This window comes from Oculina patagonica, chromosome 4, assembly GCF_052425735.1.
Source record: "Oculina patagonica isolate OP01 chromosome 4, crgOcupat, whole genome shotgun sequence".
NCBI lineage: Eukaryota > Metazoa > Cnidaria > Anthozoa > Scleractinia > Oculinidae > Oculina > Oculina patagonica.
In genome coordinates this window covers 20,050,604-20,076,504 of record NC_135761.1, presented here as the reverse complement: position 1 = coordinate 20,076,504, position 25,901 = coordinate 20,050,604, and the positions used below count along the sequence as shown (strand labels likewise).

Genomic DNA, 25,901 nt, shown 5'->3' with positions numbered 1-25,901 from the left:
GCTACACCAGGCCAACTCAGCCTTACTTACATTACTGTCTTTCCTTTTTAACCTATGATGTACCTTCCGTACATGACGATTTGGCAAAATTCATTGATCCCCTTAATGCCTATTTTGCTTATCTATAGCTAAAAACGTGTCTTATTCTTAATTTGTCCCAAAGGAGGATTTAGAATTTTTTTCCTCATCTCTTTCAGCACGTTTTAAGGCTGTGGGGGTGGTACCTCTTCCACGTAGATCCGGGACACTGAGTTCCAACCCGTGGTAGCGTCAGCAGATCCGTAACCATTGCAATTGCCAACCCAGAATCCCACGCGCACTATCCCCTTGTGGACTTTCTCACACACTCCTTCGATTTGTCGTACACGGTGCAAATTCTTTTTGGCGCCATTTCCATGCACCATGTAGACCACACCATCAATCTCTGCAGGAGCCGAGCACTCAGCGCCATTGAAGGTGAAATACCATCGCCTGCAGCAATCATGGCAGTTATAGATGCGAAGAGCACCATTCCAGAAAACACGCAAGCCAGTTTTATCTGATGATTTGTTGAAAACGCATTCCTAGAGAAATAAATAAAATGATCTCCGATGAGAATCGAAATGGTATTCCAAATAAACGTATTAATCTAACATAAGGGAGAGAAAACCAGAAATTAACCCGCGTAAAAATTATATTTTTTTTACTTTTTATGCCAGGTTTATTGCAAGCTTAAATCTCGCCTGCTTTTGACTTGAAAATCCGTTTTATGTTAATGCTAATACGTATAGTAAATAACAATGATGCGTTGACAAAGTCTAAACCGTTTCTATATTAAAGTAAATTTACTCTTAGTTGATGTTGAATTATTTGGAAAAAAGGCCTAAATTCCAAATTTTACGAGACGAGGAAGAAATAACATTTCGCTTGTAAATTTCCTGCGCGCCGCCACTTTGGTTTTTTTGACAGGTAATGGCTAAAACCTTAAAGGTGGAGCTAAATAGTTTTTGTTTAAGTTTAACGTTTAAGTTAAATAATAGTTTGTCCTGCTAATACACTGAGTAAATTAATTACAAATAAAAATAAGAAAAGCCGGTGCATGACATACCTTTATCAATCCTGTGTCCTTTCCTTCGTTCAGATTTTTAAACACGCACTGTTTCCAGTTACTTCCCAATGTCCCTGGAGGTCCCTGGGGGCCTGTAGGGCCTTGGCTTCCTTTATCGCCTGTGTCACCTTTGATCCCTTGTGGACCCACTGGACCCGTAGGCCCTTGAGGCCCCTTGGGGCCTGGCTGGCCTTGGCTTCCTGGTTTACCATCGTAGCCTCGGTCTCCTCTCGGTCCCATGGCTCCCTGAGGGCCGGGTGATCCCGCAATACCTGCTGGTCCCATTGGGCCCGTGGACCCTTGAGGTCCCTGAGGGCCTGGGGGACCTTGGCTTCCTGGATTACCGTTGTAGCCTTGGTCTCCTCGTGGTCCCATGGCTCCCTGAGGGCCGGGTGATCCCGCAACACCTGCTGGTCCCCCGGGTCCAGAGCTCCCTGGGATACCTGGGATTCCTGGTGCGCAACAAAAATGACTATGCCCACAAGTTCCATATGGTGGCGTCGCCTGAGGTCCCTTAATTTTCAAAGTAAAATGCAAGTTTGTTAGCTTTCATCTACTTTTGAAAAGACTTTGCTAGACTAATAAATTACATTTTCGATCTACAAAAAAGTTTCTTGAGTATTTCCTTCTTCTGAATTGCCTTTTGTGGAGCAAAGGCCAGTTTAAGGAGATTTCCTAGAACAAACGAGAAGAAAGAACGGACAGTAAGACGGTGAGTCAAGAAAGGTTCGTGCACGAACTAAAGAAAGGGCAGCACTAAGATAAGTTGATTAAACTTTCAGTTGCTAGACAGCATGGGCAGTATTTTTTTCAAACAGTGTACTCACTTTCTTATCGTTAGCACTTGGTTTGTTGCCTGCTGTGGTTCCAAATGTGATCAGCAGTAAAATCAGTAAACATAACATGATGGTCGGCGAAATGTTCACACGAGATTGCGCCATGGATATCTTTTGCCCTGTGAATAAAAATAATTGCCGTGAATAGAGATTTTTTTACACGGGTACAAGGAGAAACACTGAAGAGCATTGAATAAGATCTTCCAAAGAGTTTTGAAATTGTCCAAAGATCATTTCAGCGTTTCCGAGCATCTCTTGAAAAATTCTGAAGACTGCCGAAGATTTTCGAGAGAGATCCAAAAATGTTTAACCATATTACAACAATTTCCAATTGTTTTTTAAAACACTGCAGTTCATATGTTGTTAAATATAAAGGACAGTCATAGTTACAGTATGGAATTCACAGTTCCTTGTCATTTAGTTCATACGTAGGCAGCTAACTTTTGGCATATCGTGGACGATATTGGTGACTTTGTTTTCTCGAAACATCTGAACACGTTGAACTAAATCACTTACCTTTCACGTAACACGGCAACTGGATTGTGTCTTGTAGGAAACAAAGTCCTACACAGTGGAACGGGAGAAAGCAACCAACACTAACATCAACATCAAAACCAATGAAGAATGTGTAATCAAACTTAAGCTCTTGGGCGCTTTGGCATATCGAAAAATCTGAACACGTTGAACTAAATTACTTACCTTTCACGTAACACGGCAACTGGGTTGTGTCTTATAGGAAACAAAAACCTACACAGTGGAACAGCAGGAAATAATCAGCATCAGCATCAAAACCAATGAAGAATAAAAAGAACAAGCGCAACAAGAAGCGTTAACCTCTCCAATACTAACCTGTCGCCACGTCGCTGTTCAAATTAAAACTGATCAGAGTTAAAAAATAGGCTATCATTTATTAAAACTTTTTCTTGCTTGTTTCGTGACAATATAGTGGTCTATTTGTTCAACTGGACTTTATGCATGTTTCTGACCACGCTTTTAAAGAGATGAATAGTCAATAGAGTCTACTAGTTCTTATTGCAACTTACACATTGTGGCGACTTGACCAAAGAAACTGTCAGAAATTATTTTGGGCAACCATGAGAACAGCAAGACTGTGTTTATGAACCTTACGATATGCCAAAATTTTGGTTATTATTCATCAAACTTTTTCTTGCTTGTCGACTGAGCATCTCGTAACAATACAGTGGCCTATTTGTCCAACTGGACAATTTATTCTTGCTTTGCGTGTTTCTGAACACGCTTTTAAAATGATCAATAGTCACTATATATAGAGTCTTTTTCCTAATTGAAAGTTACACATTGTCGCGACTTGAACAAAGAAACTGTCAGAAATTCTTTTGTTTAACCATGAGAACAGCGAGGCTGTGTTTATGAACCTGGATTACTTAAAAATGGCTTTTAATGGAAAATTAAGAAATAGGGTATGTTTTACTGTCTGTTGCTCATAACAAAGGAAACCAAACTCGCTTTGTCATTGTTTTGCCGTTTAAAAACAAGCTTATTGAGATAATTGTTTCTTTTTCTCAGGCAGGTAAAACATTTTAACTTTTTTCTTCAAAGAGACTACAGCTATAGCTACAGTTCGAATACTGCATTATGTTTCATTTTTCATCGTTCACATTTTTGTATGAATTAGATATAAGAATCTTTGGTTGAGAAATTTTGATTCAGAAACTTTGAGAAACTTTGATTATAAGGATCAGTCGTTGCACATAGTTAGATATCAAAATCAGTCAAGGAGGGAACCTGTTGGGTTTGCTTTTTTATACCTATCATTTGTCGCGTATGCCGTGCTCTTGGATGTTTTTTCATACATACAATCGACTCCCGGTAGCTCGAACCTCGCGCTAACTCGAAACAATATCAATTTCCCCTGGATTTCAATCATACAATTATTTTAATTTTTTTCCATTTTCACTCGACTTCTCATTGCAAAGTTTATGAATAGAAAAACATCAAACACCTTTTTTTCATTATTATTTTCGATCATTTTTTCTCATTTTCCGATAACAGGAACATTTTTCTATTTCTCTTGAAGGTTCCAGTTTTTGGGAGTCGACTGTACGTGTTTTCTTCGTTTCTTTTCTGGTTTCTCTTTTTCCAAACAGAGAAGATGTTACCACTTTGCTAAATTTATGGCGGCGAAAAACAACAACAACAACAAAGGATCAAGTGAATTTTCCTTAGCTAGATGTTTCATTTGCCACTGAGGTTATGACCATAAGAAATTACGAACAGATATTGAAAAAACGCTATGCTCTCTATGAACCGTTTTCAGTGCTTAAACCTTCACCCACCATGCAATCATCATCTGAATCCTAAGTCTCCTCTGAGAGAATATATACGGCCATAACCACCATCTGAAAATATCAACCCACTGGGGCGCGCCAAAACCTCGTTTTCAAACCTGCTTCCTTTGCGTTGGTTAAAAAAAAACAAAACAAAAAAAAAAACATTTACAACTCGGTAAGGTGACTGACACCGAATTTATAACTTAAGTGAATATGGGGAGCAAATAGACGAGGTAATACCTCAATTTTCAAGATAAGGGACTAATTTCAATTTCTTAAGGGGATTTCGAGTATAAATCGATTCATACTAAGTTAAAAAGTAGCTACGGAAATTTCTTCTCGAACGCCGGACGCTGACTGTGATCATGTTGCATGTTTGCTGTAAATATTTTTCGTCTAATCAAGTCACGCACATTGCATTTTGGTTCCAAATTAATAGATGTTCCCTTTTATAAAACCTTTTTCCTCTGTGGCAAACATTTTTTTTTTTTAATAGAATTGAATTCGCAGTAACTGGTTTAAGTATAATCGCCGACACAACGTCGGAAAGCATAGCACTCGAAAAATGTTTATAGCTGAACTTTGAACACTTTAAACTCATTGTAGAATGAAGTATTTTTACACTGACCGATAAGTTAGCAAAACTCCCATACTAGAGAGCTAGAGCTACACACGAAAGTTCGCACACTTTAAATACCCACTGCGGGCCTATGTTTAGATTGGTTTTATTTTGTATGTTTGTTTTCAATACATATTTATTTACCCGCCTTAGTTAATTAAAAAAATGCAGCCAGAAGCGGCAAACTTTAAATAAAAACGAACCGTGTGTCGTACTTCTCTTCCAAACCATTTATTTGCGTGTTTCTTGTCTTTATACCGCCGACCGGTTAGCTCAGTTGGTAGAGCGCCGGACTGCCGGGCGGGAGGTCTCGGGTTCGAGTCCCAGACCGGACCAACACTCAGGGTCTTAAAATAACTGAGGAGAATATGCTGCCTTTGCAATGACATCTGCAAAATGGTTAGATATTCTAGTCTTCTTGGATAAGGACGATAAACCGTAGGCCCCGTCTCCTGCATCTTCAGTGTTATAATCAACAGAGGACGTTAAAGAACCCACAGACTTATCGAAAAGAGTAGGGCACGGAGTTCCCGGTGTTGTGGTCTATCTTTGCGCATTGTGTTGTATACTGTGAAATGCTCGGTTACATTAGCATATACTTGCTAGAGCCCTAACACGGCTCATAATACCGAGGGTAAAGAAAGTTTCAGTTTCAGTTTCAGTTATTATTATGCAGCTACATATATCAAATATCAGCTTTACGCAAGTCCTAACCTTCGGTAAAGTTTGTTATCCTATACACAGTATTTATAGCTTCAAAGTGTCTTTTCTTAATTTGCATTAAAACAGGATTTGGAAGTTTTTCTTTTTCGGCTTTGGGTTTTAAGCCTGTGGGGGTGGTACTCCTTCCACGTGGATCCGGGACACTGATTTCCAACCCGTTTGCGCGTCCGCAGATCCGTAACTAGCACAGTTACCGACCCAGAATCCCACGCGCACGATCCTCTTGTGGACTTTCTCACACACTCCTTCGATTTCCCGTACGCGGAGCAAGTTCTTTTAGCGCCGTCTCCATGTACCATTTAGACCACACCATCAATCTCCGCTGGAGCCGAGCACTCAGCGCCATTGAATGTGAAATACCAACGCCTGCAGCAACCATGGCAGTTATAAATGCGAAGGACGCCATTCCAGAAAACACGCAAGCCAGTGCTGTCTGATTTGTTGAAAATGCATTCCTAGAATAAATAATAAAATGATCACCTATGGGAATCAAAATTGTATTTCAAATGATCTGAATATATACCTTGATCAATCCTGTGTCCTTTACTTCGTTCAAATTTTTAAACACGCACTGCTTCCAGTTACCTCTCCATGTTCCATGGGGTCCCCGTGGGCCCGCTTGGCCTTGGCTTCCTTTTTCACCTACGTCACCTTTGATTCCTTGTGGACCCACTGGGCCCATGGGCCCTTGAAGTCCCATGGGGCCTGGCGGGCCTTGGCTTCCTGGTTTGCCATCGTAGACTTGGTCTCCTCTCGGCCCCATGGGTCCTTGAGGTCCAGGTGATCCTGCAACCCCTGCTGGTCCCGCGGATCCCGGGCTGCCTGGAATACTTGGGATTCCTGGCGCGCAGAAAGAAGCACTATAACCACAAGGTCCATATGATGACGTAGGTTGAGCGTCCTGAGTAAAGAAAGTTAAATGCAAATTTCTATTCTAAACATGTCTAGTGAACGTTATATACGTCTTGCTTTTAAAATAGTCTTTGGTGCAATGGTGCATGTATTACATTTTTAACTGCAAAAAAATATTTCGTCTTTCTCTTTTCCTTATCTTAATTGCCTTGTAATGTGGCGGCGGCCAAGTCAACCGAGAAAAGAGAGCGAATGGTAAGAGCGTAACTCAAGAAAGTCTCAGTTTTAGGCAACAATGAATTTAATTACTGACCAAATTGATTAAACTGAAATATTACAATTATAACAAGAGAACTTTTAAAAGGTTACTAAAATGGCAGATTCGTGGGTGCTTTAAGCAAAATTATTTTCACGGGCGCGTAATGTTAGGAAAATACCTAAAACTATACATCATTTTAAAGCTTATAGAAACAAAAATGACATAGAACAAAAGACATGTTTGTCTTCCAAAGTGTGTCGGGGATTCTTTAGCCTGCGTAGCTGGCGGGATTAGCGTGGAGTGAGATGAACGCGCGGGGCGAGAAAAATCGCGGGCGAAGCCCGCGTGCGTGAGCGGCATAGCCGCGAGTGAAATTCCCGCCTGCCACAATTCTTAGGGGTTTTGCTAGCCGCCCACTTTCATCGCCTTTGATGATCTAATTAAATTAGCTAATCAGAGAGTGAGGTGAAATGCGAAACACAAGCTTCATGCGGCGGCAAATGTAACTTCCACAAACAAACCCTTTCCGGTAGCGGAAATGTCGTTACGCCAAAAAAACCTGCAAAACGAGGCCCGAAAACGAAGGAGTTGGGAATGTTATATGTAAATTGTGTTCTACTTTTCTAAAGCAAAAATTTGGCGATTTCCAGAAATCCTTGTCAATTTTACTGTAAACGAGCAGGATTTGAGAATAGTGACACTTTGGTTGATCTTTGCTCGCGTATTGGTTTTGACGTTGTGAAGTCCACTGCATTGTCAAAACGTGTCTGTCAAAGCTGTGCAAGAAAGGTATGGGACGCTGCTCGGCTTTACGAATTTATGCCGTCAAGCCTAAATCGAAACAACGAACCTCGCAATCCAAGAACTCACAGTTTTCTTCAAGTGAAGAATCGCCGCGAAGATTCAAGCGTCTTCTTCCAACCTCGATTTCCTCTTCGCAACGAAGCCCACAAAAGGCCGCAAGAGAAACATGTCCATTAATTTCTAATATCTGGTCCTCGATCAGGCTTTTGAGTGGTGAGATAACCAGGACGCAAGTCTTGGTTGATCTCATGTTTTGGCTCGCCAAGGCAAAGATCGTGTAGATCATGCTTTTGCCAAAACCCGTGGGCAGTATTGCTAAAACATCATTCCTTGAAAGCAGCTCGATCAAAGCCTTTTCTTGCTCTTCCTTTAGGATAATTTTCCTGCTTTCGCTACGTATATTTCACGATTCTAACGCTTTCCCGATTCCTTCCTTCGCATTCTCTATTTTGCAATCTTCACAAACAACAGACAATTTCCCATGAGATTGATAAGTGGTTTCAATTTCACATTTGATTGACGTTTCACTACTCTCAGCCAATCAGAAATTCGCGTTCGCTGGCGAACGCATAATTCAAAAAACCCTATCCATTAGAGCAGGCGGGATCTCAACTCGACTTCTCCCCAATTCCCTCGCGGTTCCGTCTCTCCCGTTCGCCATAAACAAAGAACTCGCACTCGGTCGCGAATCCCGCCAGCTACGCAGGCTAGGGATTCTTAAGATCAGGTTTCAAAATAGAGTTATTTAAACTTAAAGTTTGCTTATGCATTTTCTTTGGATGGAGGCAACGTACTAGATATCAGTCGTCAAAAATTTATTCAAGCTACTGCATGGTCACATTAGTTTTTTTCAAAACAGTCCACTCACTTTTTTATCATTTACAGTTGGTTTATTGTCTGCTCCGGTACAGAACGTGGTCAGCAGGAAAAACAGTAAACATGACATAAAGGCCGGCGAAATGTTCATATGAGATTGCGCCATCGATATCTTTTGACCTGAGGAGGAATAAGAATGATTGTAATGAATAGAGGATAATACATTGTTGCGCGGAGATATGTGAATAACTGTGTTAATTTTATACTATAGAGGACGCATTATCCGTCTAGATGAAGTATATTTCGAAGTGGGTCTTAAACGACGAAGCACGAAATATACTTCATTTATATTAAACGAATAATGCGTCTTGTGCTCGTCTTTATGCTAGAGAACGCGTTCAGTCGGATTCATTCTGTTTAGACGAACAATGCATACCCCAAATTCGAAGATTAACTTTTATCATTCGACGCATTTTTTTCATCCTTATCATTGGCCGAGAGCCCACCACGTGATCTGTAAATGACTGCCTACAGATTATGGTCTGCTCACGCGCTTTTTAAAAAAATCCGTGATCTGTCAGTGATTTTGCTGCAAATAATATTCTGCTCATGCGTAGTCGTGTCCACCTCTGAGAAAAATGGCAGCTCGTTTTCTAGAGATGAAGAAGAGCGGTTGGATTTGTCTACTAGGCCTGAAAAAACAGCAAAACTAAAAAGAAGGCATGAAAACTCCTCTCATTTTATTTCGGCAATATCTGAAAGAAAGAGAATTGGATTAAGACCAGCTCGTATTATCGAAGGGGAAGTTACAGTCTCGCAGATCAATTATTTGACTCAGCCTTCGGCTTCGACAAATAATTGATCTGCTCGCCACTGACAAATCACGATATTTTGCTCAACCGCGTCCAATAACTGTTAAATGCCCGAAGGCCATTCGAACGTCGAGATGAGTTTGATGAGTTTCAACATTCGAACACGTGCCAAACACAGTGAATAAAAATTAAGGTAGCGCCCCCCCCCCCCCCCCCCAATACGAAATAAGCAGCGCACAGCAAAGTAACTTTCAGTTTTGAAAGTAAGATAAAGTACCTACCTTGCAGTTGTGGCTATCGAAGGAAAATGCACTCTTCTGACGAAAGCTGATGAACGTGTAAGCTTTCTCTCTCCCTCGAAAATGAGGTGTCGCGTTTTAACAAGCCCTCTTATTGATCTGTCCCACGTCAATGAGGATCACGTTAAGACAGGTTCAAAAGTTGAGCACGTTCCAATAATACACTGTAAAAACCTAAACAAATTTGCCAAATATTTTGCAGGGTTAGGTAAAAACACTCGCTGCTCCACAAGGATATGGAGATATGGAGAGAGAGCGTTTGCCGTGGCAGCACCAAGGCTGTGGAACACAATCCCACTTGAACTTAGATTAAGTCCTTCTATTGGCATTTTTAAGAGACATTTAAAAACGTACCTTTTTAAACAGGCTTTTTAATAATTATTATTTTTTAGGTACGTTTGAACTTATATTTGTAAATATCCGTTTTTAATTTTTTTAGAGTTTTTAACTTTTTAACATCATTTTATTAATATTTTTTTTATTGTAAAGCGCCATGAGCAATTAGTGGATTTTGGCGCTATAAAAATACTTTTTATTATTTTATTTATTATTAACGATGACACTTCACTTTACTGTGGCTGCACAACATAACACATTCACATTCAAGCAATGCAATGCAATATTCTACATCCAGCAAAACAATGTTCTTCTTATTCATCTATTTCAACCGCAAGTATACGTCCTTAATGCATATATCCGGCTAAATCTTACATTGTTTATGTTGGCTGAAGTTCACGATTGTTTTCTTTTTCGATCTACCGCAACTGCGATTTGCAAATTTTCTAAGGCGCATTTATAGTTAAAGAAGCAAAAGCTAACATCTCTTAGGTCAACGGACCAACGGACTCGTGATCAACTACATGTAGTCTTACATTGTTTATGTTGGCTTAAGTTCATAATTGTTTCTTTTTCGAAGGCGTTGGTATGTTTAAAGAAGCTTAAACGAATAACATGTTTGAAGTCAAGGGACCCAACGCGTGATCAGCTACACGTGTTCTTGTTTATAAGTCCCCCGTGAGGGATACTGTTTTGCACCCTTAATAATTTCCCCCTATATAGAACTAAGTTGAGACTCAAGGGTCTGATGTGTCCCTTGAGCGTGTCAAAGAACTAATAAGAACGAAGCTAAGTGACAGGTGCGGGCAGAACAGATAGAATCAATACACGGCAGAAGGGCCAACATAACTGTGAGATAAATTGCACTGCGATTTGAGAACGTAGAGCAGAGAGAAACATGTTTAGTTACACCTTATTGTACCGTTAAACATGTGCAGTTTAGTACATATTTGTGCCTTGACTGCTAATATGCATTGCGTGCCTATGTTTTTTTGTCTCACTTTATCTTGTCTCAGCATTTTTTCAACGCATGTTTAAAAAGCTTCTTGTAACTGTAAGTAGCAAGCTCCTTAGTTTGCATATTTTCGCGTCAGCAGATCTGCACAGTGCCCTTGGCCACTTTCTCGCACACTCCTTTGGGGGTGGTGTCAAAATCTTTCTTACCTATGCACCATGTAGACCACACCTTCAGCCTCCGCTGGAGCCGTCACTCAGCATCATTGAAGGTGAAATACTATCACCTGCAGCAAACATGGCGATTATAGATGCGAGTTTTACTATTCCAGAAGTCATGCAGACTTGTTTTGTTTCTCATGTTTTGTCAACAACACATTCCTAGAAAACTGAATCAAACGATCAAGAACATGATTTTAGTATAAAGCCCGGGCTAAACGAGGATGAGAGTTGATGATAGTTGACCCTCATGAGAGTTTTCGTCAACTCTAATCGACTATCATCAACGCGGGCCAAACGAGAACGAGAGGCGTCAAACTCGCATCAACTCTCATGAAAAGGTTGAGCACGTTTAAAGTTAATGAGAGCGCATGAGAGTACATAGGAGTTCCATGCGAAACGAAAGCGAGAGTTTGAACTCTAATCAACTCTCATCCTCGTTTGGCCCGGGCTAAAGGACCGGCAACCAGAAATTAATCAGATCCATACTGCCAGGATCACAATAGGTTTTCGCCTCGCGAGAAGCGCTACCGTTAGCTTGGTAATGTTTATTTTGTGTGCGCCTTTACGAGGTTGAACGACTCACGTATTGTCGTTATGCAGTGGATACAGCCTAATGTTAACTCCGAATTCAAAAGAATCGTATGAGTTTCCCCACTTGGGGAACTCAAAAATGAAGATTTTTGGTCTTTGTAATGAAATTCTACCACGGAGACAAAGCCTTATAGTTACGCACCAAAGTTCCAGTTCATGACGTATTAGTGGCTACACTGCAAATACGCATTGCCTGCCTATGTTGATGCTTGTCGAACTATTTACAAGCTAGTTTGAAAAGAGTCCTGTCTAAATACAAAAAAATACAAAAATCTAATCTAAGTAGTGAAATACATTGCCCTGCATGTGGCGTGACTGACCAATGGCTTAAACTTGCGAGATCAAACATTTACCTTGATCAATCCAGTATCCTTTCCTTCGCTCAGTCCCTTAAAAACGCACTGTTTCCATTTACCCCTCCATGTCCCTGGGGATCCCTGGGGGCCTACGGGGCCTTGGCTTCCTTTCTCGCCTGCGTCACCTTTGATTCCTTGTGGACCCACTGGGCCTGTGGACCCTTGAGGTCCCAGAGGGCCTGGGTGGCCTTGGCTTCCTGGTTTTCCATCGTAGCCTTGGTCTCCTCGTGGTCCCATGGATCCCTGAGGGCCAGGTGATCCCGAAACTCCTGCTGGTCCCGCAGGTCCTGGGCTGCCCGGGATACCTGGGATTCCTGGTGTGCAACAACAATGGCCACAAACTCCATATGGTGACGTCGCCTGTGGAAGTAAAATGTAACATTCTTAGCTTTCATCTTCAGTTTCGAATCATCATCATCATTTTATTAGCTCGATCCAGAGTCTGGCGCACTAACCATTAGGCCATTGCGCCTCCCATAGTGGAGGTAAAGCAGTTATTCAAGCAAGCTAAAGCGATCGGCTGGTAAGGCGGAAAACATCGAATAGTCCCTGGTAGATTGTCGGATTGCGTTTTCGATCTGCAATCCTTTTTATCCTCATTGCTTTTGTTATGGAGCAGCGGCCAGTTTAACGAGAAGAAATTATGGACAGCCAGAGCTTTAGTCGAGAAAGGTTCGTGCAATTACTAAAGAAAGGGACGCCTAGCCCTTAGTGGTAAGGTAAAGCCTGCTGTCGAGCCAAGTGGCTCATCAGACCGAAGCTTATCCCGGTTTCTGTAGCATGAAGCGGCTAGGAGTATTTCTACTCCCCCCCCCCCCCCTGGATGGGATGCTAGTTCATCGCAGGGCTACCCCCCCCCCCCCCAGCAGTAAATTCGCCGATACTCATTTATTCACCTGGATAGAGAGAGGTTCTATGAGAGTAAAGTGTCTTGCCTTAGAACACAACGCAGTACCCCGGCCAGGTCTCGAATCCGGACCGCTCGATCCGTAGAACGGCGCAATAACCATAAGGCCACTGCGCCTCCCATAGTGGAAGTAAAGCAGTTATTCAAGCAAGCTGAAGCGATCGGCTGGTAATTAAGACGGAAAAAATTGAGCATGGACTTTGATTTTTTTATCGGTCCCACGACGCCAAGCGAACCACGCACAATCAATCCAACAACAATAGGGAGGGAACCTGGGACGAGGAAGACAGCCTGGCCTGTTTTTAATAAAAAAGATAAAACAAACAAAAAACACTTAAACTCACTTTCTTATCATTTGCACTTGCTTTGTCGTCTGCTGCAGTGCAGAATGTGATCAGCGGTAAAAACAGTAAATATAACATGATGGTCGGCGAAATGTTCACACGAGATTGCGCCATGGATATCCTTTGACCTGTGGATAAAAAGAATGATCCATTGGTTCGTGAAGATACGCAGTTGACAGTTTTTATACTAAAGGACGCTTTATCAATCCATCTAGATGAAGTATTTAAATTTCAACGTGCGTCTTGAACGACAAACCACGAAATATAATGCATCTAGACGGCTAATGCGTCCTGTGTCCGTCTTGACTCCAAAGGACGCACTATCCGTCCAGTTCTATTATCCGCCAAGAAAATTAAGTCGTTGCCTAGTTCGAGGATCATTTAACGTCCGAAGGTCATTCGAACGAACACTTTCGATCATTTTTTAGAATGATCCGTTGATGTATATAAAATCAATTTTTGAATTTATTAACTCCACTTGAACGAGGCAAAAATGTTATGAAACACTGCAGTTTAGAAATTATTAAATGTTTATAAAATATCATCAGTAGCTACGTTGTAGAATTGGTTTCTTGTCATTGAGTCACAAGTCTATTCCTAACCATGAAATTGAGGAAAAGCAGTTGATGCGAGAAAATCGTTATGTTGAAATAAATATTACTTTGTTGTTGAAGGAAAGTGACTAATTTGAAACGTTTTTCTCTTTGACGAGTTTCAACATTTTAACACGTACCAAACAAAGTAACTGAAGAATTTACGTTTGCCGTTAGCGGAAAATCTTAGGAGAGAATACGAATTATTCGTCAACTAGGCTGAGCAAAACAAAGTAACTTCTGTTGCAGTAAATTACCTACCTTGCAGTTGTTGTTATCGAAGGTAAATGTATTCTTCTGATGAACGTAACAGCTCTCTATCTCCCTCGCAAATGAGGTGTCTCGTTTTAACAAGTTCTCTTATTGATCTGTGCCACGTCAATTAGGATCACGTTAAGACAGGTTCAAAAGTTAAGCACGTTCCAAAAACAACAATAACAACAAAAATAAATTTACCAAATATTCTGTTGGGTTAGGAAAACACCCCTACACTCGCTGGTCCAAGCAGGAACGTAACGACACTTTTTTGTGGCTGAACAACATTACATTTTCACATTCTAGCACTCAAACATTCTACATTCTTTCAAAAGATTTAATACAATGATCTCCTTATTCATCTATGCCAACAGCGAATACACGCCCTTACGGCATGTATCCAGCTTAATCTCACATTGTTTGTGTTGGCTGGAGTTCACAATTGTTTCTTTTTTTGCGCTCTACCGCAACTGCGGTTTACAAATTTTCTAATGCGTTGGTTTATTTATAGATGTATAAACTAATACCTTGAGGTCAACGGACCCAACGCGTGATCAGCTACATGTATCCTTGTTTGTTAGACCCCTCCGGTGAGGGGCACATGTTTCGCACTCTTTATGATTTACGTAAATAAAGACTGGGCTGAGTTCCATGAGACTGATATTTTTAAGCGCGCGAAAAAACTAATAGGAACGATTCTGAGTTGAGTAAGAGTAAAACAGATCAACACACTGGAGAAGAGCCTACAGGATTGTCAGTTGAATTACATTGTTATTTGAGAAACGATAGCGTACAAAAGGGGAATGTTGAGCTATACCTTTTCTTTACAGTTGAAGACTTCCGGCCAGTTCATGACGTATTGGTAGCTAAACTGCTAATACGCATTGCGTGCCTATGTCTATTTTTTTCTCGAACTTTATCTGGTCTCAGCGCTTTGTTTTCCACCGATGTTGTACGAAAGTTTGTCTAGTTACCGTCTAGTTACTTTGCTAAAAGGGGCAGTTCCTGGTCTGAAATCTAGGCTAATGAAAGGTAGAAAAAGCCATATATTTTGGTTTGAAATAGGGTATAGGTTTCGTTAAGAGTGACGCACGCCCACATTCGTTTTGAGAATATCCCCGCGACCCGGGTCCGGGGGGGGGGGGGGTTCACCTACCATCCTTTCCGCCGTCTTGGTGGCTTTACCTTAACAACATTTCTCACTGACCTACATACACACAGCAATGTCAAATCTTAACGGGATGCAAGTGCTACGTGTGAATCAACTGTCGCATTTCCACCACACGTAACTAAAATGGAATTCAACACGTCAGAAATGCAACGAATGAACAAAACAATCTCTGTGTTCCTTGGTAAGATTCCAAACTGCTATTTTTAAAGTTAGTTTTAATGTATCACAGTTAATAAGATCCATATTTTGCCAATCATTAACCTTTTAAAGATGTAATTTTTTATTCGTTGCAGTAATAAATTTTGTTACAAAAGATGACGAAGATCTTGCAAGGGTTGTCCGAGCTTGTGAAGACTCTCCAGACAGTATACGTAAAGGCTACCACTGGCCACTTTTAGCCGAAACCGAATGTTCAGGAAGCGAGTGAAAAACAATGCCCTTCGTTTAGCTGACAAGCTGTATTATTTATGTAATACACAAGATGATCTCCTAACACGGGGTTGTTGTCTGGATGTACCTACTCGATCGTCTGGTTTAAGTTTCCTCTAAATGGGTCAGGAGATGGTTTTAACTGTTAATGTTGCAAAATGATGCATAATTGAAATTAAAAATGAAATGAAATGCATAATTGAAATTAAAAATGTGAAATTAAAAATGTTCATATGGCATGGGCAGGGCTGGGCTATGTGTTATCACAACATGAAAACATAACTTTACAGTTGTGTAAAGCTCAAATAAAGCTGGCGTAAATTTGGCATTTATTCAGCTATACGCTGACTTTACATTTTTTAAAGCTAAATTTTATGCTAGCATAACACTCAAGTTTAAAGGCAGGGTAATGAGACTTCTTTACACCAACTTTAAATCACATACATTTACACATGGTAGCGTAAAGATATAATGGGACTTCTTTACACCAACTTTAAATCACATTTACACATGGTAGCGTAAAGTTATAATGGGACTTCTTTACATCAACTTTAAATCACATTTACACATGGTAGCGTAAAGATATTGCTTTAACCACCTTTAACAGCGTTTAATTGATGGTTTAAAGTTGGATAACCAACTTTATACCAGATTTAACCACCTTTAATTTCACGTAAATTCCAATTTCCATGCTGTGCATATTTAACTGGTTTTTAATGAGTGCACTGGTTTTATAACTTTATGTTTTTTCCCAGGTAGGGAACGCCACTCTAACTTGCAGTATATAGTATATGTGTCATGTAGTCTGCAGTATGCTTACTTTTGGAACGGGCAATTAGTCATTTACACTCACACTAATAAACGAAACTCTTAATAGTGAGTTACACTCGCTAGTAAAAAGACAAATTAAACAGTGTGGACGAAAAAAGTGAATTCTCAAATCGCATAAGAATTATATGTGCTGTATTAGCAAAGGTGGGTGTAAAACAATATGGATTTGTTGTGAACTCACAAACTCTTGCAGGAATGGGGCTAGATTTTCAAAGCACTCTGTGTGTGAAAGACAGTAGCATCACGAAAGGTCAAATTCCCAACATATTGGTAGCTACGCTGCTTTTACGTATTGCTTGCCTATGTTTATTTTTCCTCGGCTTTCAACACGCGTTTAGTTACTGTAGTGGACGTACATGTCAACGAAATGCTTTATTGCATATTTTTATTTTCACAGCAGTGTCAGCTACCTCTAGCTTAACTGAAATTATAATTTGTCCTTTTTTAACTTATTATGTAACATCCCTACTTGATGCCTTGAAAAAGTTTATTGAGCCCCTTTATGACTATTCTGTTTATCTATAGCAGCTGCAAAGTGTTTCTATTCTTAGTTTGCCCGCCCATAAGCAGGATTTGGAATTGTATCCTAGCTCATCCCTTTCAATACGTTTTAAGCCTGTGGGGGTGGTACTTCTTCCACGTAGATCCGGGACACTGAGTTCCAACCCGTTTCCGCGTCAGCAGATCCGTAACTTCTACAATTACCGACCCAGAATCCCACGCGCACGATCCCCTTGTGGACTTTCTCACACACTCCTTCGATTTGCCGTACGCGGAGCAAGTTCTTTTTAGCGCCATCTCCATGTACCATGTAGACTACACCGTCAATCTCCGCTGGAGCCGAGCACTCAGCACCATTGAAGGTGAAATACCATCGTCTGCAGCAACCATGGCAGTTATAAATGCGAAGGACGCCATTCCAAAAAACACGCAAGCCAGTTTTATCTGATGATTTGTTGAAAACGCATTCCTAGAGAAATAAATAAAATGATCACCGATGAGAATTGAAATGGTGTTCCAAATAAACGTATTAATTCAACAGAAGGGAAAAAACGAGAAATTAACCCGCGTAAAAATTGTTTTAACATGGGAGGTGACCAAAGCTGATTGATATTTTTTTTTCTTTTTATGCCAGGTTTACTGCAAGCTTAAATCTTACCTGCTTTTGACGTTGATATCCCTTTTGCGTAAGTCCTAATACGTTTAAACGTATATTAGATAACAATGATGCGTTGACAAAATCTAAAACGTTTCTAAATTAAAGTAAATTTACTCATAGTTGATGTTGAATTATTTGAAAAAAGGCCTTAATTCCAAATTTTACGAGACGAGGAAGAAATAACATTTCGCTTGTAAATTTCCTGCGCGCCGCGTAGGGCTTTCCACAAGTTGCTCGAAATTGTTCAAAAAGTTGCTCGAAATTTCTGAAAAAGGTGCTCGAAAGTTATTCCAAAAATTCAAAAAAGTTGCTTTCGATTAAAAAAGTTGCTCGAAAGTTGCCTCTCAAAATCCAAAACGCTGCTTTTTATCAAGAAAATTTCTCCAAATATATGCTAATTTCCCTTTGAAGGTACGATTTCTAAGCAGTTTCATGTAATTTCACTGCAACAGAAGTATGTAAATAACATTTTAAGAGAAAACTGAGAAATGAAACTGAGAAAAATCCTTTCACTGAGAAAAATCGTGAAGATATCGATGACGTCATGATTGCTGACTTATTCTGTAATGTTTTAATGGGGAATGAGTCGAAAGTCGAAACGCCTTCGGATGTTCGACGAAAATCTTTGGCAAACTTCGGTAATCTTTGGAAACGTGCATATGGCCTTCGGACAACACTCGGACAATCTTCGGAGATCTTCGGTCTATAAATTGCTCAAAATGCAATAAGTTGTTCGAAAGGAAAAAAGTTGCTTGAAGGGGAAAAAGTTGCTCGAAATATGAAAGTTGCCGAGCAACTTGTGGAAAGCCCTAGCGCCGCCACTTTGGATTTTTTGACATGAAATGGCTAAAACCTTAAAGGTGGAGCGTTTAAGTGAAATAATAGTTTGTCATGCTAAAACACTGAGTCAATTAATTACAAATAAAAATAAGAAAAGCCGGTGCATGACATACCTTAATCAATCCTGTGTCCTTTCCTTCGTTCAGATTTTTAAACACGCACTGTTTCCAGTTACTTCCCAATGTCCCTGGAGGTCCCTGGGGGCCTGTAGGGCCTTGGCTTCCTTTATCGCCTGTGTCACCTTTGATCCCTTGTGGACCCACTGGACCCGTAGGCCCTTGAGGCCCCTTGGGGCCTGGCTGGCCTTGGCTTCCTGGTTTACCATCGTAGCCTTGGTCTCCTCTCGGCCCCATGGCTCCCTGAGGGCCGGGTGATCCCGCGATACCTGAAGGTCCCATTGGGCCCGTGGACCCTTGAGGTCCCTGAGGGCCTGGAGGACCTTGGCTTCCTGGATTACCATCGTAGCCTTGGTCTCCTCGTGGTCCCATGGCACTCTGAGGGCCGGGTGATCCCGCAACACCTGCTGGTCCCGCGGGTCCAGTGCTCCCTGGGATACCTGGGATTCCTGGTGCGCAACAAAAATGACCATGCCCACAAGTTCCGTGTGGTGGCGTCGCTTGAGGTCCCTTAATTTTCAAAGTAAAATGCAAGTTTGTTAGCTTTCATCTGCTTTTGAAAAGACTTTGCTAGACTAATAAATTGCATTTTCGATCTGCAAATTTAATTGAGTATTTCTTTTTATCTTAATTGCATTTGTTGTTGAGCAGCGGCCAGTTAAAGTAGACTTACGTGAACAAACGAGAAGAAAAAACGGACAGTAAGACCGTGAGTTAAAAAAATGTCCGTAGACTTGAAGAATGGGGCAGCACTTAGGTTTGTTGATTAAATTTTAGTTACCAGTGATATCAACAAGCAGCTACAACATGGGCACTAGTTTTTTTTTCCAACAGTGCACTCACTTTCTTATCGTTTGCACTTGGTTTGTTGTCTGCTGCAGTGCAGAATGTGACCAGCGGTAAAAACAGTAAACATAACATGATGGTCAGCGAAATGTTCACACGAGATGGCGCCAGCGATATCTTGTCGGTTGACCTGTGAATAAAAATAGTTGCTGTGAATAGAGGTCAATACATGGGTACGAGGAGAGACACTGAACAGCATTGAATAAGAATATTTCGGCAAATTTCCAAAGAGTTTTGAAATTATCCAAAGGTCATTTCAGCGTTTCCGCGCATCTTCCAAAAAAAAAATAACAAAGACTACCGAAGATTTTCGAAGAGATCCAAAAAATGTTTTGACCATATTACAACAACTTTCAATTGATTCTTGGTTAAAATGTTATAAAACACTGAAGTTCATATGTTGTTAAATGAAGAGGCCAGCCATAGTTACAGTATAGTATTAATAGTTCCTTGTCATTTAGTCCATACGTAGGCAGCTAACCGGTGGTATTTTCATGCTTTTGTTCTTTTCAAGCCGAATCTTTACGCTTAAATTAACAGTAGTGAGATCTTTTGCTTTTACTTTTGTTATTGAAGAAAAGTGACTAATTTGAAAACGCTTTTCTGTTTGTTGACTTTCAAGCTTCCAACAAGTACCAAAAAAGTAAAAAAAAAAAATTGAGGTTAACCGTGAGTGGGAAAGCTTGGGAAAGAATTGAATGTTCGAGTGCTATAATGTGAACCGGTGTAACGTTTTGCAGGCACAATAAAGTGTCATCGTTCCCCTATGGAGCAGCGAGTGCAGGGTTAACTCGTTCAAAAATGCTTTTCTCTTTTTTAAGTTTCAACAATCGTCAAATTTTAGTAGAGTTTTTGTGCACAATGCCCAGGGTTTTTTTTAATCTCAGCACTTGGATAAAGCCACTTATGGCGTTGATATGTCATTTGTCCTCAAAAACATCAACATGTATTTAAAACAATTTCGGTATTTAGAAGCATTCACTAACAAGTGCAATCAGTGTAATCAAACTTAAAGAGAGCTAACAAGGCCGGAAAAGGTTGGGCGCTTTTGGCATATCGTAGAAAATATTGGTGACTTTGTTTTATCGAAACATCTGAACACGTTAAACTAAATCACTCACCCTTCACGTAACACGGCAACTTGGTTGTGTCAAACAGGACACAGAGACCTACACAGGGGACTGGAGAAAGCAACCGACACCAACATCAACATTAAAACCAATGAAAAATAAAAAGAACCAACGCAACAAGAATTGTTAGCCTCCCCAATTGAATACTTACCTGTTGCCACGTCGCTATTCAAGTTTAAACCGATCAGAGTGAAAGTATTGGTAAGATATTATTGTCTTGCTTGTTTTCTTAGCATCTCGTGACAATATATTGGTCTATTTGTTCAACTGGACAATTTTATTCTTGTTTTGCATGCCCGCGTGGGTGGCCACAAAAGCACGTCATCTTCTGTACGCAAGCACTATGACAACGACCACGCGGGTGCTGTCCCTGAGGACCTCCTCAGTTGTTTCAAAGTACTAAAGAAATGCAAGAACAAATTTGACTGTCTTGTCAACGAGATGCTTTACATCAAGCAATTAACACCGAGTCTGAACGTGCAAACGGATTCAATCTGTGCTAAAGTATTTGTATAGCCACCACCATTATGCAAATGTTTATCTCTTTGAACCTCGCATTTAATTAATTTTTCTCAATTTACCCTTGATAATGGCGTCATGATGTCGCCGAAACGTCGGGAAATACTATCGTTTGTGTTTACCTGTTTATGTATTAAGATAATAAGATCTTTTTCTTCATCAGGCAAGAGAAACATTTTAATTTTCTCTTTAACGAGACTATAGCTATGGTTCCAATACTGCATTATGTTTTTTTTTTTCTCATCGTTCACATTTCTGTATGAATTAGATGTAAGAATCTGTAATTGAGAAATCTTGATTTAAACATTTTGAGAAAGTTTGATTATAAGGATCAGTCGTGGCACAGTTAGATATCAAAATCAGTCAAGGAGTGAACCTGTTGGGTTTGCTTTTTTATACCTATCATTTGTCGCGTAAGCCGTACTCTTGCATGGATGTTTTTTCATACATACAGTCGATTCTCGGTAGCTCGGACCCTCGCTAACTCGAACCAATATCAATTTCCCCTGGATTTCAATCATACATTTACTTTAATTTTTCCCTTGATAACTCGAATCCTCGATGAATAGAACCTACGCTAATTCAAAAGAGTTTTTGTTTCCCCTCAGGTTATTTTCTATATAATTTTACTCTCGATAACTTGAACCATGTCTGTCAAGAAGTGAATAGTCAAAACAAACATTGCGTTGTAGTCCAAAACATTGAATTTATTTTAGAGCAACCGTGCAATCTTTGGCATTTTTTTGCATTACACGAAATGTGTCAGTCCAGTTCAGGTTTCGCTGGTTTAGAGTACATTTAACTACAGTGTATTGTATCTTCATATAAAACGTTGATGCTTAACTCCTTCTTCAAAATGTTAAAAAAATATCTTGTGTCCCTTGAAGTGTATTGTTCCATTTTCACTCGACTTCTCATTGCAACGTTTACGAATAGAAAAACATCAGACACCTTTTTCATTATTTTCCATCATTTGTTCTCAACTTCCGATAACTCGAACATTTTTCTATTTCCTTTGAAGGTTTCAGTTGTTGGGAGTCGACTGTACGTGTTTTCTTCTTTTCTTTTCTAGTTTCTCTTTTTTCCAAACAGAAGATGTTATCACTTTGCTAAATCTATAAAGGCAGCGAAAAACAGCAACAAAAAAAGGAACAAGTGAATTTTCCTTAGCTAGATGTTTCATATGCCACTGAGGCTATGACCATAAAAAAATTACGAACAGATATTGAAAAAACGCTCTTTTCTCTATGAACCGTTATCAGTGCTTAAACCTTCACCCACCATGCAATCATCATCTAAATCCTAAGTCTCCTCTGGGAGAATAGGGCCATAACCACCATCTGAAAATATCAACCCACTGGGGCGCGCCAAAACCTCGTTTTCAAACCTGCTTCCTTTGCGTTGGTTAAAAAAAAACATTTACAACTCGGTAAGGTGACTGACACCGAATTGAAAAATAAAGTGAATATGGGGAGCAAATAGACGAGGTAATACCTCAGTTTTCAAGATAAGGGACTAATTTCAATTTCTTAAGGGGATTTCGAGTATAAATCGATCCATTAGAAAGTTAAAAAGTAGCTACGAAAATTTCTTCTCGAACGCCGGACGCTGACTGTGATCATGTTGCATGTTTGCTGTAAATATTTTTCGTCTAATCATGTCACGCACATTGCATTTTGGTTCCAAATTAATAGATGTTCTCTTTTAGAAAGCCTTTTTCCTCTGTGACAAACAACGTCGGGAAGCATAGAACTCGAAAAATGTTCATAGCTGAAGTTTGAACACTTTAAACTCATTTTAGAATTAAGTATGTTTACACTGACCGATAATTTAGCGAAACTCCCATACTTGAGAGCTACACACGAAAGTTCGGCTCCTTCTTGGTGTAGAAGCACAGGACACGTCACAATAGAACACTACCTCGCAAACCTATTGTTTTTATTATATTCCTCGTTCTTTTGTCCTTTTGTTCTCTATTGTTATAGGTGAACTGTGTTTTCTACACGAAGTAAGAGCCGAAAGTTCGCACACTTTAAATACCCACTGCGGGCCTATGGTTATACCTAAATCTTGTCGGTTTTATTTTGTATGTTTGTTTTCAGTACATGTTTATTTAGCTGGCTTAGTTAATTAAAAATGCAGCCAAAAGCGGCCAACTTTAAATAAGAACGAACCGTGTGTCGTACTTCACTTCCAAACCATTTATTCGCATGTCTTATTTTGCCTTTACATCATTATCAGCAACATATATCAACTATCAGCTTTACGCAATTCTTTACCTTCTGTAAAGTTTGTTATCCCGGCCTATGATGACGCCAATTAAACCCCTTAAATGATTATTTTGTGTATTTATAGCTTCAAAGTGTATTTTCTTAATTTGCATTAAACCAGGATTTGGAATTTTATCTCGTCTTTTTCGGCATTGGGTTTTAAGCCTGTGGGGGTGGTACTTCTTCCACGTGGATCCGGGACACTGAGTTCCAACCAGTGTACGCGTCAGCAGATCCGTAACCTGCACAGTTACCGACCAAGAATCCCACGCGCACAATCCCCTTGTTGACTTACTCACACACTCCTTCGATTTGTCGTACACGATGTAAATTCTTTTTGGCGCCATTTCCATGCACCCTGTAGACCACACCATCAATCTCCGCTGGGACCGAGCACTGAGCACCGTTGAAGGTGAAATACCATCGTCTGCAGCAAGCATGGCAATTATAGATGCGAAGAGCACCATTCCAAAAGACTCACAGCCCAGTTTTGTCGGACGATTTATTAAACACACATTCCTACAAAATTTAATAAAATGATCACCATAAGTAATCGAAAGAGTTGTCCAAATGGCCTGACTCCACCGCCGAGAAGACGACTAGAAACTAGCCCGCGTGAAAATTCTGATGTAAAATTCGGTATATTTAGATTTTTGTTAGATATGAGTGGAGACCAACTTTTGTTATTTTTTTTCATATCAAATTTTAACGCTTCCTGTTTTTGATTTCCATATCCCTTTTATTAAAATCTTAATACGTCGGAACTTAAATTGAATAATGATGATGCGTCGGCGTTTAAAATGTCACTGCGGTAGAGTTTATTATATTTCCCTAAAACAGAGCTGAACAAAGGTTTTCATTCAAACTTTGACTTTTGTTTGTTTACCTAAAGAAACCTTAAAAGTCAATACACTGCCTTGTGGCGTGACTGACCAATGGCTTAAACTTGCGAGATAAAACATTTACCTTGATGAATCCAGCATCCTTTCCATCGCTCAGACCCTTAAAAACGCACTGTTTCCAGTTACCTCTCCATGTCCCTGGAGGTCCCTGGGAACCTGGAGGGCCTTGGCTTCCTTTAGCACCCGCATCACCTTTGATTCCTTGAGATCCCACTGGGCCCGTGGGACCTTGTGATCCCTTGGGGCCTGACGGTCCTTGGCTTCCTGGTTTGCCATCGTAGCCTTGTTCTCCTCGCGGCCCTGTGGGTCCTTGAGGTCCGGGTGATCCCGCAACACCTGCTGGTCCCGCGAGTCCTGGGCTCCCTGAGATTCCTGGCGCGCAAAAAATGACTGTGCCCACAAGCTCCATATGGTGACGTCGCCTGAGGTCCCTTAATTTTGAAAGTTAAATGCAAGTTTGTTAGCTTTCATCTGTTTTCGAATAGTCTTTGGTAGACTGTTAGAGTCCATTTTCGATCTGAAAAAAAAATTCTTGAGTATTTCCTTCTTGTTAATCGTAATTGACTTTGTTATGGTGCTGCGGCCAGTTTAAGGAGATTTCCGTGAACAAACGAGAAGAAAGAACGGACAGTAAGACGTATCGTGAGTCAAGAAGGGTTCGTTCACGAACTAAAGAAAGAGGCAGCACTAAGATGAGTTAATCAAATGTCGTTTGCAAGTGATAATTACTGAATCATTTATTCAAGCTGCAGCATTGACACTATTTTATTTCCAAACAATGAACTCACTTTCTTATCATCTGCAGTTTGTTTGTCGTCTGCCGCGGTACAGAATGTGGTCAGCGGTGAAATCACTAAACATAAAATGATGGTCAGCGAAATGTTCAAACAAGATTGCGCCATGATTATCCGTTTGTTTTGACCTGTGGAGAAATAAGAATAATTGCAATGAATAAAGAATAATGCATTGGTGCTCGGAGATACGTAAATGGCAATTTTTACGTTAGAGGACGCATTATCCGTCAAGATGAAGAAAGTGGGGTTTGAACGACGAACCAAGAAAATGTACTCCATCTAGACGGATAATGCGTCTTGTGCTCGTCCTTATGCTAGTGAACGCATTATCCATTTAGTCAGATAATCCATGTGTACGGATAATGCCGACCACGAGATCGAGGATTAACTAAATGTTCGAAGGTCATTCGATCATTGCCGATCATTTTTCCAGAGAGATCCGAAGATATTTTGACGATATACCAACAATGTACAATTCACTCTTTATTTTAACAAGGCAAACGTTATTAAACCGGCACTGCAGTTTATAAATTATTAAATGTAAATTAAATATCTATCATCAGTGGTTACGGTGTAGAATTGGTTTCTTGTCATTTAGTCACAAGTCTTAACCAAGTCACAAAATTGAGAAAAATCAGCTGATGCGAGGACATCGTTATGTTGAAATAAATGTTAGTTATTTGTTCTTGAGAAAAGTGACGAATTTGAAAACCGTTTCTCTTTGACGAGTTTCTACATTTCAACACGTACAAAACAAATTAAATAGAAAATTAAGGTAGCCGTGAGTGGGAAATGAATACGAAAAATATTAATTTTGTCAACTAAGCATTGCAATGCAAAGTTACTTTTGATGCAGTTTTAAAGGTAAGATAAAGCATTTACCTTGAAGTTGTGACTATCGAAGGAAAATGTATTTTTCT

The 25,901-nt window shown here is 40.1% G+C and overlaps 3 protein-coding genes across 9 annotated transcripts; all 3 read right to left on the bottom strand.

Moving 5' to 3' along the window:
- Positions 1-203: 203 nt before the first annotated feature.
- LOC144651795 (uncharacterized) lies at positions 204-20,508 on the bottom strand. 6 transcript variants are annotated; one of them, XM_078511786.1, is made up of 6 exons: positions 4,239-4,277; positions 2,623-2,670; positions 2,440-2,487; positions 1,915-2,042; positions 1,088-1,600; positions 204-563 (listed from the first exon to the last, which is right to left on the bottom strand). In XM_078511786.1, exons 4-6 carry the CDS (start codon positions 2,026-2,028, stop codon positions 204-206), a joined length of 987 nt encoding a protein of 328 aa, XP_078367912.1. In that variant the 5' UTR covers positions 2,029-2,042; positions 2,440-2,487; positions 2,623-2,670; positions 4,239-4,277. The 6 variants fall into 6 exon arrangements, with proteins under 6 accessions (XP_078367912.1, XP_078367911.1, XP_078367913.1 ...); XM_078511785.1 differs by lacking the exon at positions 4,239-4,277 and adding an exon at positions 2,773-2,789; XM_078511787.1 differs by lacking the exons at positions 2,623-2,670; positions 4,239-4,277 and adding an exon at positions 20,488-20,508.
- On the bottom strand, positions 5,601-14,070 carry LOC144651828 (uncharacterized). Its single transcript, XM_078511848.1, is given in 5 exon segments — positions 5,601-5,846; positions 5,849-6,029; positions 6,098-6,475; positions 13,127-13,254; positions 13,981-14,070. Coding segments are annotated over 4 exon segments (846 nt in total). The 5' UTR covers positions 13,241-13,254; positions 13,981-14,070; the 3' UTR covers positions 5,601-5,673.
- Positions 16,739-25,901, bottom strand: LOC144651765 (uncharacterized). 2 transcript variants are annotated; one of them, XM_078511743.1, is made up of 4 exons: positions 25,864-25,901; positions 24,976-25,109; positions 18,518-19,030; positions 16,739-17,375 (listed from the first exon to the last, which is right to left on the bottom strand). In XM_078511743.1, exons 2-4 carry the CDS (start codon positions 25,087-25,089, stop codon positions 17,016-17,018), a joined length of 987 nt encoding a protein of 328 aa, XP_078367869.1. In that variant the 5' UTR covers positions 25,090-25,109; positions 25,864-25,901; the 3' UTR covers positions 16,739-17,015. The 2 variants fall into 2 exon arrangements, with proteins under 2 accessions (XP_078367869.1, XP_078367868.1); XM_078511742.1 differs by lacking the exon at positions 25,864-25,901 and having other exon boundaries at positions 24,976-25,395.